This window comes from Sander lucioperca, chromosome 13 (assembly GCF_008315115.2).
Source record: "Sander lucioperca isolate FBNREF2018 chromosome 13, SLUC_FBN_1.2, whole genome shotgun sequence".
Classification (NCBI taxonomy): Eukaryota; Metazoa; Chordata; class Actinopteri; order Perciformes; family Percidae; genus Sander; species Sander lucioperca.
The window spans coordinates 9,779,183-9,796,370 of NC_050185.1; the positions used below are offsets into that span (position 1 = coordinate 9,779,183).

At 39.4% G+C, this 17,188-nt stretch overlaps 1 protein-coding gene across 7 annotated transcripts in view; it reads right to left on the reverse strand.

Annotated features, from left to right (window-relative positions):
- The window catches only part of LOC116064860 (seizure protein 6 homolog), a 94,422-nt gene that overhangs the window by 23,059 nt on the left and 54,175 nt on the right, over positions 1 to 17,188 (reverse strand). For all 7 annotated transcript variants that reach the window (XM_036008958.1, XM_036008957.1, XM_036008959.1 and 4 more), the window contains one exon: positions 6,473 to 6,665. In XM_036008958.1, the coding sequence (XP_035864851.1) occupies positions 6,473 to 6,665 (193 nt within the window). The remainder of the gene's footprint in view (positions 1 to 6,472; positions 6,666 to 17,188) is intronic.

The following is a 17,188-nucleotide window of genomic DNA, read 5'->3' on the forward strand; positions in this document are numbered from 1 at the left end:
ATAAACTGCTGCACTGTTGTATTTCACGTGTTGTCCGAATCCCTTCAGGTAGAGAGCTGGAATGAGATCAAACTTGGCAAGGTGAGGGCAGCAGATAATGAAAGTGGGTGACAGAAAACCGAACACAAATAATGAATGTAGTGTTGATTGTTATTAGTATATTTAATGACAGGGCATTTGGAGAATATTATCCGCAATGTGTTACATCAACATTTTGAGAGTAAAATGTGTTTCCGTGGAGAGAAAATCCTGTGCTGATGAGAAGTCATCTCTAGTCAGTTGTGGTTTTGTTGGTGATAGCTCTGCAGTTATCAGGTGACTTGTGGGAGAGTGTGATTCTCACTGTATCCACGCTTCATGTCCTGGCTGTGCACCAAAGCATTACCTTTTTTACAGAAAGATCAATAGTGTTGTCTCTGGGAAAGTGATTCAGTTGTGGAAAGCCAGAGCATAGTTCTGCCATGATATGCCCTATTGATATTTATGTGGTTGGGTTAAAAACTCGATTTTAATGGTCATTTACTCAATAAAGGCTATTAAAGAGAAATAACTTTGTACTAGAGGTGGCATCTCATCAATGCTACTGAGAAGTTGTGGCAAATTGGTGGATCATTGCCAGTGGCCATTGTCACCTTACTTGTCAACCCAGCACATTAGTCACAGCCAATCAATATTTCCTGTAAAGCCTCACCGCCATTGGCAATGCCATTGATTGTGATTTTCTTTCAAATGATTACTACTTCACAATATCCTGAAATGACAATTCAAGCTCACTTATTATGTTAATAGGTTACATATGATGGCAATCATTTTATCAACAAAATAACAGAGAAGTTGTGGTTAAATTCCATCATGAATTTAATTAAATTTATAAAGAAGTAACTTGCTAATCGGGAGTAAAATTGGCCTATGGGTCCTCCACATTTGCATGTGCAGTGTAACATTTAATTATACCCACAATGCTCATGCATATAAATGATTTTCATTTTTTAAATAAATAACAGCATTCCATGACCCATCTGTTAAAAAAGTCTGAATATATTTTACTAGATGAATTCTATATTTTGACAAATAGCTTAGCATGCCAGCACTGTAATTACCCCATCGTTATGCTTTTGGAAGAAGAATTTAATTTCCCTGTCCTGTATTTAGTTTGCTCATCTGGGTGCTAACACTTTAGGTTGAAGTATCCTCTCAACATGCATGCATGCATGCACTGCATGACCCTGAAGTTTTAGTGGTTAAAATTGCTGCCTGTTCTTATTACAAAAGTAGTAAGTGCGCATAATACCAAGGATATTTGTGTCAGTACTGATAATGTTGTCATTATGGCAAATATGAATATAAATAGCCCAAAATGTTCATATTGATAGGCTTTCATTCACACTCAGACCACACTATGGATTCAACTATTGCAATGACAAAAAAAGATAGTGACTAAATACAATTTGTATTAGGGTTTCAGATTCATGGAGCCAAATAACTTGCAAATTGGAATTCTGCAGCAAGAACTTGAAAAAAACAACCTATATCCTAAACAGATAAATGTGTTATTTCACATTTAATGTGTTGCTGACACTCAGGATGCATTACATGCAATTTGTGTTTTATGTATGGTTCTTTGTTAGTTGCATGCATTATGTTTTTTTCATTTATTGGCGCTGCAGTAGCTGTCTCTGGATATTATTGTTGTGTGTGTGTGTGTGCGTGTGTGTGTGTGTGTGTGTGTGTGTGTGTGTGTGTGTGTGTGTGTGTGTGTGTGTGTGTGTGTATTGTGGAAAAGGATAAGGATTTACATGGAAAGTGGTTATCTCCTCTCCTGCCCCACACTTCTACTTCTATACATATAAACAGTAAAACACAGCTATAATCATGTTCCAAGTGTCAGGCTCACTGCTGATCTTATGGAGGCATCCATCAGTCTGCCATCGCAGGCAGAGTCAACGCTGTGGCAAATATTAATTACCATGAGCCGAGATCCATCTCTCCACAGCTCTGTCTCCTTCTCCACGCTTGTCCAATCACATTTCTCACAGCCTATTATAAAGGACAAGGTGATACTCTGCTTACCAAGGAGAGGAACACAAATTGAAATATCTTCTGTCTCCAGTATGTTTAGTCTTCTAGAAATCTGCTCGTGGCATTTTTGTTTCTCATTAATGTAACTTTGGTCCAAAACTCATCTGCCAACAACTGAACACGTTACTCTACTCCTTAAACAGCTGCACTGGCTCCCTGTCCAATACCGTATTGACTTTAAGATTCTTCTTCTCACCTTCAAAGCCCTCCATAATCTCGTTCCTCCATACCTCTCTGAATTCCTTCAGCTCTACACTCCATCCCGAATACTCCGATGCTCCTCTTCCTCACTGCTTTTCACTCCTTTTCACTCATTCTGCCCGCCTGTCCACAATGGGGTTTAGAGCCTTCAGCCATTCTGCTCCTCACCTTTGGAACTCCCTCTCGCTATCCATCCATACCATAGAGTCTCTACCCACCTTTAAAACCTCCCTCAAAACCCACCTTTTCCAAAAGACTTACCCCACATGACTCCACTCTCCATCAAAATAATGGATAGATTGCTTTATTTACATTTTCTATCTCAATCTTTTAAATGGGTTTGTTTTAATTTAATTATATTTGCCTTTTTAACTGTATTTTTTGCTTGTTTTAACTGTAAGGTGTCCTTGAGTGCTATGAAAGGCGCCCAGAAATAAAATATATTATTATTATTATTATTATTATTATATATAACTAAATTTGTCCCATCAACTTTCAAAGCAAATATGTTGATTGATGGACAACTAACGGCACACATCTGACTAGTGTTTTATAAAGGCTTTATAGCGTGATAAAAATTGATATCAATTGCTGAGGAATATCTACAGTAGCATCAGACACAACAGGATCTATCTCCATCCATCTTCGTCCGGTCGCGGGGGGAGCAGCTCCAGCAGGGTACCCCAAACGTCCCTTTCCCGAGCCACATTAACCAGCTCCGACTGGGGGATCCTGAGGCGTTCCCAGGCCAGGGTGGAGATATAATCCCTCCACCTAGTCCTGGGTCTTCCCCGAGGCCTCCTCCCAGCTGGACGTGCCTGGAACACCTCCCTAGGGAGGCACCCATGGGGCATCCTTACCAGATGCCCGAACCACCTCAACTGGCTCCTTTCGACGCGAAGGAGCAGCGGCTCTACTCCGAGCTCCTTACGGATGACTGAGCTTCTCACCCTATCTCTAAGGGAGACGCCAGCCACCCTCCTGAGGAAACCCATTTTGGCCACTTGTACCCAGGATCTATCTATAAAATGATTGAGAGGTGCAGTGTTAAGTTGAGTTAATGTTTGAGATGAAGCCCTCTTTGTATCAAATAAATTATTAAACAAAGTAATGAAATGATGAATGAGGTTAGACACTGAGTAGTCTATATCCTTGACGTTCCACTTCCGGGATTGTTCTGGTGCTGCAGGAAATTCCGCCGGATGCATGTATTTCCCGTTTCCTTCTGCTTTCTTTGAGTTGGAATTTTAAATTCAGTGGATTAATGAGGACTACTGTTGACTGCTCCTCAGATCTCTGCAGAGTGAATTGAGACAACTAGCTAAACTGTCTATCCAATCTGAGTTTTCTCTCGCATAACTATTTTGCAGCGGCTCTGTGCGGAGTTTAGCGCCGCCCATGACGATTCTGATTGATTTAAAGAAATGCCATTAAACCAGAGCACGTTTTCCTCCCATCCCCGAATGCTGTGGAGTAGCCAGACCCTCCTTCAGCACGCTTTGGAGGCGGGTCTGGCAAAGCGAGACTAGACACTGACCAACCCAGTGCCATGTCCGGCCATTTTGGTGCCCTAGGCCAGACACCCACTGAGAAGATTGATTCTTTCATAGCCAAATCATTTAATGATGACATTCAAGTTTGATTTCTCTTTTTTTCTGCTTCGCTCTTCTGGTCTGTGCTGTCACCAACACATTGTCAATTGGGAAATGGGTAGGTTTATATGCACACTACTGTTAATGCTACAAGTCTTATCCTGGTTCTAATCACATTTGGGATATGATATACGTAGAACATAAGAAAGCTGGTTATGTGTGACTCCATCATCATCCTGGTTTCTGGTTGTCTGTAAAGAAGTGTCTTAAACTCCACAACGACAACAAATGACAGTCTCTGTCCTTTGAGTACTGAGGTGCAGACATTAGCAGTGTCTGATTTTCACTTGTGGATAGCCTAGCCACATTTTATCATCCAAGATGTATTTAAATGCTTAAACAATAGAGCATTAAATTCAGTACAGCAATTTAGTTATGTTTGACGTGCTTTTTTTTTTTCCTTGTGGCTCTGTGTCTCAACAGTTAAGAAAGCTCTGTTTTAATGGAGTGGGTGTTTTTGACATCTTACATTCCAGGAGCAAACATCTGGCATTATCTCCAAAACTTTGGCTATATTCATCATAAATGTCAATTATTCTTAGCTCAAGAAATCCTTAGTTTCACTTTAATTTCAGGGTATACATCATTACAGCTTTTATCATTATATATTTTCTTTAACTGATAAGTACTAATGGGGATGGCACACCACACCTGCCCACATACATGCACAATATCCTAGTTATGAGGCTCATCTTGGTCCCCCCCCCCTCTCAGCATCAGGTGCATAGTGCAGTTTGATCGTTGGGTTTATTTAACAGTGAATGTAGAATGGATGGATAGATTTAGTGTGGGGATGGATATATATGTACAGGGTGTCTAGATATTTTTACAACAAACCTGGAAAATATTGAACACAAAATAATGCTGAATAAGATCTTCTGAAATCCAAAAAGGAGAAGTGAAGGAGAAAAGTGCACCTACCAACTGTAATATATTTCAACTATTTGTCACCAGCTGTCCCCATCTACTGTATGCATCACCCTGTGTGATCTGCACTGACCCCTTGCAGTCATCATTCAGCCTGACCACACAGAAATATTCACACATCCAACAGCGACGGGCTGATTTATCTCTTGTCAGCGGCACTGTTTTGATGGTCGCTTTCATTTTCGATCTGGTGAAAGTGCCACAGTAATGTGGTGGGATGAATGTTTTGGTCACTGTCTTCCGCCATCAACTCAAATCGATGGGGCATGTAATTGCTGGCCACTTTGTGTGATTGCTAAGATAAACAGACATTGGTGCAGACATGGAAGATATACGTCACACGCAAAACAAGCACAAGAGAGAGGGAGGAATTTATGGCCCATCATGTTCACCGAAGACATACAGTAACACTGCTGACAGATTTTGCTGCTGAAACACACTCTTCTCTTGTAGTTATTTGATCACATTTAATAATTCATTCTGTATAGTTTAATCTCTGCAGAGGCCAAAGGAATTCAGTGCTCACAAAACTGTTAATTCCAGTTGCAAGCTATCTTCCCTCCTAGCACATACTTCTGACTGATAAGCATGGAAAGTTGCCTGTACACATTGTGGGTCATATGTCATGTAACAGAGCATTTTATATGAACATAGACAATGTTACTGTCGCAAAGAGTAGCCAGAAAGCTAGTGTTTTGCATTTTTTCACTGTAAATATTCTTTAGTGTGGTGTTTCCTTTGGGTTGTTTTTTTTCTGCTTGCCTGGCACAGGCAATAAAGACACTATTCGGACACACCTAATCTCACCTAATCAAGGGAGATACTGTACGTGTGATTGGACAGGCCTGATAAGCGCTCTGCTGGGGTGAGAGCAGGGGATAGGAGATTGGGGCATTCAGACGCACTGAGTTGTGGGACGGGTTAGACGGCTGTGGAGGACAGCGGAGAGACGCGCTTTTGACGTGTAAGACGACACACAAGAGGGCTGCTTGGGTGCAGCCTGACTCCGCAGGAAAGGCAGGCTGTCGGACAATGAGGAGCGCTCTCTCCCCCTACTGAGTAAAGACTGAGTCTGGCCAGTGTCTTTGTTTCGTCACCTTTTTATCCCAAAGAAAAGACAGTTTTTAAAGCTTGCCCTCCTTTTAATTTTTCTACTAAAAGAAAATGTGTATATTTGCTGCTGCCTATTTAAAAACAAAAACACATAGAGACAATTTTAAAAAACAAAACATGGCCTTGTATGAATGAAAACTGGGCATGTAAAGGACCTGAGGTGTCTACTTTGTGACAATACTACTTTTTTTATGTAAAGTGAGCTTACGGATACATTCCTGCAATTACAATTAGGTGATAACTTTAACATGATAAGGAGTGACCCAGAAGTCTCATTATATATAATTATATATATATATATATATATATATATATATATATATATATATATATATATATATATATATATATATATATATATATATATATAATAATATATATAATAATAATAATAATAATACAATGACTTAATCCATCGTGAGCAGGGCTAATCTGAGCAATGTTGGACTGATGCACAGTTTAAATGACGTGACAAGATATCTGACATGGTACTGGCTCACCTTGGTAATGCAGCAGGAGGAATCCGGAGTTGTGCTGTTGGTCACTACGAAATCGGATGGAGATCTGGTTGCTCCAGCTGCGTAGTACGAGGCCCCTCATCAAGACTGACTCATTGGCAAGGATGAAGGGCTCTCTGCCACCTGTGTCCTCCACTGTCACCTGCTCTCCCTCCAACACACTCACATTTAACACCTAAAAAAAGAGATTGCACATTTTATTGCTGCACTTCTGTGCATCCCATACCGTATGATGTCATGCAAGCAAACAGTTTACTGACTGGCATACCCTTTGCAAAGAGTCTTTGGAGTAACACATTGCACAAAGGTAACAGTGTGTTGTATTTTTGGCACTGTTAGAAGCACATTTCTATCCACTTTTGTGAAGACCAATAGACGGAATTTATACACTTTTAAATGAACATTAAAAAAAATCACATTACACACAAACATGGTGACTAACTGTTGACTTATGAGGTCTGAATTCACACCAGATGGAATCTTAATTCAGCACCCCCCACTGTTGTGTTTCCATTTTAAGCCAGGTTTGGTCTAATGATGTTGCTCTGAAAAATGGGTCACCTGCTGTGTTACTTTGCTCAGTTGTCTACCAACACTGTTGCACAGGGATATGTTTGGTTAAGTAATTTCTTTGTTAACCTGCTCCCAGATTGTAGACATGTTCTTGAGTAATTGTAGAATGTGTCTGGGTCATTCCACTTATGGTTTGTTGCATGATTGACTCATTCTCTTTCTGTGTTTGCCTTGTGCCTTGAAGCCACTCTGACAGCAGTGCTTTATGTCTTCAACAGGTTTGAACAGCATCTGCAGCTAAATCTGGTGAAGGAACCTCGAGAGGATTGCATATAGTTAAACTGTCTGAATAATGGAGCACTGACACATTTTGGAGCAACGTCTGATTCATAGAACTAATAAAAGAGGAATGTTAATCCAACAGCAGGTCATGGTTATTCTGTATGATACAAATAAAAAGCTTTCACCTTTTTTTTTGCAGAATATGGATTTCTGACTTCACCTACTTCCCAGGTGCATGGAGAAGGCAACACATTTTCTCTTGTGTTTGCATGGCAGTCTTAAATAACGTTGACAGACTTTTATAAGAGGTAATCCAGGATTTATTTTTTATCGAGTACAAATCATTTGAAATTCTTTATCAAGTTATTTGGGTAGTTTGTTTAGGGGTTTGTTATTGTACTCTTTAGTGCAATACAAATGAGGCCTTCAATAATTCAGAGTAACATGCTAATGATAACTAAACGTTAAAAAAGGCAGTTAAATAACTAAAATTCAAGATTAGCCAGATAGATTAAATATTTGCTAAATAAATAGCTAAATATTTTGTGCATTGGAATGTGCTAATAAAAAAGAGGAGATACAAATATATATACAAAAGAATCACTGCTCAGCGCTCAATGACTCTGATTATTTCAAACCATCTTGCAACCAGATCCAAATGGACCCAGCTCATGTCTTGAATGCAACTAGTATAGGTATAGGTTATATAGGTTGTTTATCGCTACCCTCTAATACGTCCCACAGGAGCATTCCATAAACTTGACCCACAGGAGCGTTTTTTTCCCTCATATCTAAACCAGAGAATGTAACAGTCACAGTTGTACACGTTAGCGTTGAGAAACGGTCGCAGTTTGGTTAGGTTTAGGCACAAAAAAATACTTGGTTATTTTTACGCACCAAAACTACTCGATTGGAAAAAATATCGTGGTTTGGGTTAAAAAACTTAACTTCTGGTTTTGCATGTGATGCAGAATGTGACGTAGTTCCGTTTGTTTCGGAAAGCTTAAAAAAAAGTCACTGTTTACTTTTACTTTCAAACATGACAAACTCCAGTGCCTAGGTGAAAGTCCTGCGTTTGTTTGAAAGTCCTGTAATAGTTGTGGCCATTAGAGGGCACCGCCACTATGAACGTAAAAATTAGTCATAATTGCTGCTTGAACAAACAACTTGGGAGCGTTTTTCCAGGGGAGAACAGTTTCTTTGAACGACAAGTGCAACTTCAAAGCCTATTCAACCACATCTATTTCAAGCTCTTAGTGAGATTCATAACATGTTCTGAAAGCTAATGCTGTCATAGGTAATGGGCTCAGGTCTCAGGTATGCCATGAGGCAGAAAAAGGCCAATGTCCCTGAGGTTATATGTGTGCAGGAGTGTTAGTGCAGCAGCCTGGAAAAGCTGAGACAGTGGGCAGGGTGAGCACATTGCACAATGGCGGCAGCAACATGAATTTGGCCAGGTTGACTACCTGTCACTCAGTCAAAGGAGAGCTGACAACGAGTGCAGAGAGTCTAATGGACACTCTGAGACTGAGCTTAGAGGTGACTTCTTCCTGAATGATCCATGAGGTCAGCCACTCTGATTGATTTGGTTTTTTATCACAACCGGAATTAAATACAAGATCACTCTGGAGATTTTCAGACTAACTGAAAACACAGAGAGCAAACAACAGATCAAAATAACAAGCAAACAGCGATATTCTTACAATTTGTGTGTATTTTACAAAATCACCCTTGTATGTTTTTAATACAAAAACTGTGCATCTTGACATTGTGGCTTAAACTACAGTGTCACAGTGAGTAATAAAGGAATGCCACGTGATTTTAGAATCCCTATTTCTCAAGGGCAATGGCAATGACAAAGCCTTAGGCACAGTTCTATTTTTTCCCCACTTCTTCCTTTTTGTCTCTGAGTTAATATAGAGGGCTTGGATGTTTTGCAAATCAGGTTAATTCAGCTACTTGCTCATGTTATAACTCCATAATTCACCCCACAGTACAGCACAGCAATTCATCTTATCAATTTAACATCCATACTCATATTTTTAAGGAATGAGTTGATAGTGCAGACAATGTGGATTGCAATTGTGCTAACCATGTTTGACTTTATTGTAACACATTTTGAAAACCAAGGAGACTCAACTCTAACATTACATTCATTGATTGTAATTGATTGTTTTTGTTGCAGTTTTGTAAAATGTAGCTTAAACTCTAGACATTGCCAAGGAACTTCAATGAAAAGTATGTGCTTTGTTATTGTACTCACATTTGTAAGCCTACAGTGAAGCAAGGTTGAATTTATTGGAGATTCAGATTAAAAAAAGACCAGAGGGTATTATTTCTTTCTTCTCTGAATTTAATTCTCAAATTATTATTCTGTTACGTGTTTCTGTTGCCTCCACCATTATGTAAAGCTGCATGGTGAGTCGATAAAAGATGGCTGATATTCCTCCACCAGGGTTCATAAATATTTCAGTCAAGCATCTCTCCAAAAAAATCAGGCTAGAAATCAAATGTCCTTCTTGCTAAAGCCCTCCATGGAACTGGTGGAAAGCCTCTTATCCTTGCTCAATTCTCCCTCCCCCATCCCCAATCCAAGTTTAGTATCAATCTTTTTGCCCGCCTTAATGATATCAAATGATGGACCTACAAACATTTAATACCATTTAATTGGGATAAAATGTCATTTCCTGGGCCAATACTTATTTGAATTGCAATTTCTACAAGCCATTTTGTCCAATTATGTTTTTTGTTTTTTTTTTCAACTCAAAAAAATCCTTGTTGTCTCCTGCTCACATAAAGTTGCCTGGACTGCTGTGATGCACTTAATACCAGTATCTGTCAGAGCTTCATCCATTACATTGGTGCAGAACATTGCTGCTCGAATTATAACTGGCAGCAAAAGATATGAACATATTACCCCTGTACTAGCCAACTTATTTTGGTTCGGAATTGCTAATAAAATGTACTTCTCATTTTCAAAGTAATAAATTGCTTTTGTCCGCTTTTGTCCACATACAGTATATGCATGTCCCTGATTCGCTGACTACTTATGCTTTGGTGTCACCTTAGGTCGACGGATGGGGCTCTACTTATAATCTTATTATATTATCTTCTTCTTATCCTATAGGTCTCAGCTAGTAACCAAGGATGACCCTTTGCAGATAAAGTCCCCGGACATTGGAACACCCATCAGACAGGCTATATCTTTAACTTACTCACTTTTATATATCTTAAGAAAGACAGTAAATATTTAATGTTTCATCTGAGTGTGTTTGAGTGCCAAGCATTAAGTTTCACTACGTCATTTCTTTTATTTTGTCTGTACCTATTTATTTTTATTTGAATAATTCAATTTTATTTAAATAAAATGAACACTTTGGTCCTTTCTTTGTTCTTTTTTCATCAAGAGCATGTTGTAACTGTATTAAGAAAAATGCTATACAAATTAAGTTTATGATTTATCACATTTTATTAATCAAGATCAGACAGTTTTCCTAACTTAAAAAAGGTGCAATATTTCTGTCAGTAGTGGAACTAAAAATGTTTTGGCTTTGATTATTATTATTATTATTATTATTATTATTATTATTATTATTATTATTATTATTATTATTATTATTATATATTCATACAGATTTTTATCTGAATGCAAATAGCAGAAAAAAACATCAGTGTTATTTATTGTTTATTAAGTTAACATTACAACACATTACATTGCGACGGCGTTTTATTGTGTCTTCATCTAATATTTAGTAGGCACTCTGATATTGCAACAACTTATAATATCTTATCCAGTGAGGTCAAACAGATTGTGGGTCTGTGACCACTTGGTTTACATATACCAGGGAGGCTCACAAAGGACAAGTGAGCAGATAGTGGACAGTGAGCAGTTGGACTGATAGAAAGCTTGGTCCCAGAGGGCCCTATCATCTGTCATCCACCCTGGGACCTGTCAGCGCAGCCAGCAACAGCTGTCCTGCCTCAATTATGAATCATTGGCCATGTCAGGAGACATCCCACTACCTTATCTTCACCAGTGCTGGAGCCAGATGCCCAGAGGGAATTCGTTCTCTTACTGTCTATCTACACACACATACATGTAGGCTACTGTACATGTGTGTATGTGTGGGTGCACGTATGCACAAATGTGCAGCAGACACATTTGTGGGACCGGGGATTTGGCTGACCAAGCACACTTCTGCACCAACCACAACATTATCTGAGGATGCCATCTAAACACTGTGCTGTTCCATTTTGAGAATTGTGTTGAGATAAGAAAGACTGTCTGTTTAGTGTTTTTACCCAGGTTAATAAAAGAAAAGCTCTAAACAATGCAAGAAATGTAAGACTGTCCTCTAGGTGTTCTTTCAAATAACAATCATTAACCCTCAAGCGTTTATTTTCTCCCTCCCAAGTGTTCCAGTAAAGTATTTCCTGAGCCCAATCAAAATAAGAGGACAAGAGCAGAGAGGGTCATCACTCGTCCCCCTAAACAATGTCCTTTCAATCAAACCACTATAATGAACAAACCAACATGCAAGGTCAAAATACAATGGAGGGGGGGTTCTCCAAAATAAAGGTTTCAAAGGAAAACAATGTTTGCAGGAGTAAATACCTTGATTTTAGTGTGCTTACCATGATCTTAGAACAGCTTCCAGGGTGCTGCATTGAGGTAAAGATTCAACTTATCGCATCCAAACAGAAAGAGGGCTGCCATGGGTTTTAATCTGTTACTATATAGTCACCACTGGCTGACAGTCCACACAAAAGATAAACTGAAATGAATCTGTATTATGCAATTAGGGAGTTACTGTCTAAAATAAGGGCAAAAAACATATTTCTCCTGGTGCTTTGAAACAAACAATCTGTCAAGCAAATTAGCCTTTTTACACACTGTATTAAGAAATGAGTGAATAAAGATTACCATTTATTCATTCATTTCTTAATTCATCTGTAAGCACACAGTACATGTTAACTGTCCGCAGAGGCTGGCTCTCACTGATAATTTACTGTTGAAAACATCTGGCGGTGCTCTGCAATGAACATTTACACTGGCTCGCAGGAGCCATTGCTGATAGAGAAATGAGCAGTATGTAATCAAAATGATCCCACTATACATGGAAATTAAATGACCCTGCTGCTGGGGGCAATAAATCAACAGCCATTGGACTCACCAGCTGCAGTGTCATCATTACTATGGCTGATGCAGTGGAGCACACTGGTAGTGTACCTCTCTCATCACACCATATCTCAGACTCACATTTGAATCATCTTGGTACACCACATCCAGTTTTTGTTTGTCTCCTGATAAATTCTTAAATAAAAAAAGAAACCTTCCAGTGCTCATTCTATGGAAAACGTTATCTTAATTGAACATTCATCTCTGTATGAAACAGCCAAGGCCATTTCCTGTTTGCCCTGCGGTCTAAAACAATGGTTCCTTACTGTACCAATCAGCGAAAGCTGAATGTTAATGAGAATGTGCCAGAGCCAGTGGCTGACTACAATACTAACTTGCTCATTGTCACTTATGTCACATTGTGATGTAACATTTACGCTCCTGAGATCACCAATTGCCTCCACCACATAGCCTAGTTGTGACCATCCTCTCAAATATGATCTTGTTTTCCCTCCAGAACATTACAGTAAAGCAAGCACTAAGGCCCTCAGCATTTGGAACACATTCATGAGATGAGGCTCTTGCTCTATGATAAATCAGCCTCACTCTCTGCGGTGCCTCTTGGGCTTCGACATCTCTGTTTATTTGCTGCAGTGTGCATTTTTGCATAGATTTAAATTCATGCATTGCTAATTACTCTTCGTATTGTTTGGCATTTACTTTCCCAGCCTCATCGTGACACGGAGAGAGTTGGAGAGAACATAGTTTTCTGGCAGACAGAGTTTTCTCTCTTTATGACAGCTAGCTGGGTGGAGGAGCAATTAGTGTCACCTGAAGTCATTCCTCTCGGGATGACTAGGCCCCATGAAAACTCATCTCAGAAAAGCCCTGGCACCCTAAAAAGCTCATCAAGATCAAACTGGCCTTCTTTATGTCCTGCCTACTCCCCCAAGGCACAACATGATGAAGGCTTCCCTCTGCCTCATCTCAAGTTGATTAAAGGCAGCAAGCCTATCTTGGCCTCCATTACTCAGTCAGGCTCAGTCTCTCTGCGACATATCTGCTACGTGTTGCGTTCTCTGTGCTGCTGGGGAGTCACAGAATGACCTAAGCATGTGCATTACTTTGTTAAAACGTCACTTTTAGTATGTTAGAGGCGAGAGGGGAGGACTACAGGCATCATTGCATTTTAAAGAGGAAATGCTTTTTACAAGTGTCAAGACTTTTGGTGGAAATTTCACAACACTTTCATGTGGCCCTTTCATTTGATAAGAGCACTAGCTGTCACTGAACACCAACACAACAAATTTAATTCCTTCCCTCATCAGCCACACTCCACCAGGTTCAATGCCATGTGCATTTTTGCTTCTTTTGTAAGAAACACTGGAATTAAAATGAGACTGCAAGGATCAATACAGCAATTCACCCAGCACAGAGAGGAGGCTGCGTGTCAAGTATTGCTTCTGCTTATTAACATGACTATTGATTGGAGTCAGAGGAGCGTGGTCGCAGAGGCAGCATCAAATACCAATCATTAACCCTCGAGTCGGGGTTAGCTATAAACACTTGGCATGCTCTCTAACATCTCAATCAGGGTCATTTCACTGACAATCCACCTCAACCGTACTTTATCCCTACCTTAGATGTAACTCATTAGTACATGTAGCCTTGAGCTCGTTAGATGTTTGAAGTTGTATTTCATTTTGTTTGGAAACGTCTGAAACAATATTCATTCATTTGTGGATGAAAAACTTGGAAGCTATAATTTGAGACTGAAGGCATTTGTTTGATATTTATCAAATATAATTAAAGAAAAGTACAAAAAAAGTTTTGTGTTCTCTTTCACTTGATGGTCACTTCCTGTTTTAACCAATAATCAAGAGAATAAAATAAAAAGTATTAATGAGAATCAATTATATACAGGTGAAGCTAGAGTGGTGTAAATTCATTCATGTGTCCTGTTAATTTATCCCCAGGTTCACCACAATAACTGACACTGCTTGAGACAGGGTAGATGATAGACAAATAGAAAAACGTATAAATGAGAGCAGGATGGAAATAGTAAAAAAAAAAAAAAAAGGGTGCAAGAGTTGGGAGAGGGATGGAGAAGAGTGAAAAAATGTGATATACAATATTGACCTCAAAATCCTCCCTCACCATCCTTTTAAATGATGCTGCTTCAACCTGTCAGAAAATGGAAACACTCCCTCAATCAGCCTTTGTGGCAGTGGGAGAAATTGGCCATGTCTGGGCTCATAACCCCTGAAATGTATCAACCTCTCTCAGTCCTCCCCACACAATACATAAATTTTTAGTGTAGAGATGTGGCCACCATGAAACAGAGCTGGAACAACCTGTGCAGAGCCTCATGTGGTAGCGCCTTTAGACCCAGGCAGGTAGATCAGTGAGCAGAGGAGACGGAGAAATCAGAGTGGGACAGATGGCCTGGAAAGAGCTGATAGCTAGCTAACCCACTGGATTTATTTGATCAAATAAAAAAAGCTCCAACACAGATTTTAAGCACTTTAATGCCACAGCCCAGTTCTGGAAAACCTCCATCTGTCCTCTAAAACCTTATTGCAAAAATGACTGCAGCGAAGAGGAGGAGACAGATATAGAGGACGGAAATAAGATGTGCTTAAGATATGGCCAATTCATTGGTAAAAAATTACAGTAACCCTCTGTGGCTTAAGAGTTATTCATCATTGCTAAACTTAATATAATAGCTAAGAGCGTCAGACAAAAATCTATATTTTACATCATCATCATACATTAACTTATAACATAATATAATTTGCACTACCTGTTCAAATGTCCTGCACATATTTAAACTATTTAACTAGGCTGGTGCAGTGTACACTAAAGTGCAAGACCTTTTTAAAAATACATATTTTCAGTGTTTATTACACTCTTGGTTTATCTCTGTGCTGAAAGTTGGTGTAACATCAGCCTCCTAATATTTGTGCAGTTATTCTGCAAATAAATTGTAATGCGGCCAAAATCACCAGATGGGGCAATGCATTATATGCTATTAGCTGTGGCAGAGGTGTTGAACAGTCAGGCTGAGGGCAGTAAATTCTCCTGATACATTTTTCATCCTCCCTCTCCTAGAAGCTGCCAGAATGCTGAAAGGAGTATTGAATAAAGCACAGAAAAGGTCTGATCTTGCTTATTTATTCCCCACCAATCTCTGTGATGTTTTTGAATGCTGGTGGAAATCAGAGGGGTCTCTGAGTGTTCTGTGTCTATATATATATTATGTTTTACTGAAACATAGGTACACAACATCAACATAGCTATTTATATACAGTGTATATATTATATTATACAGTCACCTCATCTGTCCTTCAGAGTTTTTCTTCCACCTAATTCCCTTCCTTTGCCCTTGCAAACTGCTGTTCTGTCTGTGCTATAATGATGACTCCCTTCCATAACGGAGGCCGGTTGCCAAAACAAGAACATGCACTTCAACCATAATGTCCCTCCTACGGCTGCTCTGCTCTGAAGTGTGGAGCAAAAGCTTTTCCCCTGTGTTAATGCTCGGCACTGTAAAGGGTATCAAAACCCAGCTGATCAAAGTAAATACTAAGACATGTATTTCTGTGATTAACAAATACCACAAAAAGAAATATCTGGCAACAAACTGTTCAAGATCCAACCAGAGAAATGGCAGAAATCACTGTGTGATGATGACAAATAAGCTCATCAGAGAAATGAAGCAATGAAGCAATGAATTTAGTCCCTACAACAACAGTTTGTTTCATTTGTCTTTTCTTATTGGATATTATAATATGAAGGATTAGTATCTTTAAAATGACATAAAACATGATGAAAAGTAGGACTCTCACAATAAAATCCTCTCACTGTTTAATTGGACTATATAAAAATCATCACTGTGGAAAAACATTAAATATGCAAGGTAAAAATTGTCCTGCTTGCATAACATTTGCTGTGCACACTTCTCCTTCTCAAGTTTGCTTTCTGATCTCCTTCATTCCTTTAAAACCTTGGGACCTGGATAGCCTCCAGGCAGAGGAGCTTCACACATTGCTGATGAGAAGGTATGACACATACTTGACTTTAATTTCTATCTTTCTATCTTCCGTTGCCAGAAACAGAGACCATGGCTCATCATTCTCTTCAGTTGTGCCAGCAGTTGTCTGTATAGTGTGCCATCAGATCACTATCAGTTTAGCTGTAGGAGGGAGGGAGACTGTGGCCCCATCTGTTCACATGGTGGTGCTGAAACACATGGCTTCCTCCTGTTTCTTTATAAGAACTGGTAGATGAGTCGAGGATAAAATATCTATAAGGTCCTTTCCTAGCCTTGCTGTTTTGAGAATTTTCTGGAGAAGCAATGGCAGTTGAGAGCTGACATTTCAAATGTGGTGAAATGCATATGTGTGTACGCTTACACATGTGTAGGAAAGTGTGCCTGTGCTTACTGTATGTGGTTCAAAATGTACTTGTGTTACCCAGAGGAAGCTTTCAGAGAAAAACACACTCAAACATATACTCTGTCAATACTTATCTTAGCCCTCCAGAGGCAGCAAGACAAAGCTCACACATTTTAAAGTCTCCTGTAGTAAATGAGGCGTTTGAGAAAATGCAAATGCCAGGGGACACACACACACACTGTCAGTAAATTTTTTTTATAACCTTTTGTGAAAAGACTTACCAAGCAAACATTTCAACCTCAGACACACCCCTATACTTGTGCCCCTACTACCCACTCAACCCAACAATTTGTAGCCTGTCTATCTCTGTCAACCCACACAAGACCA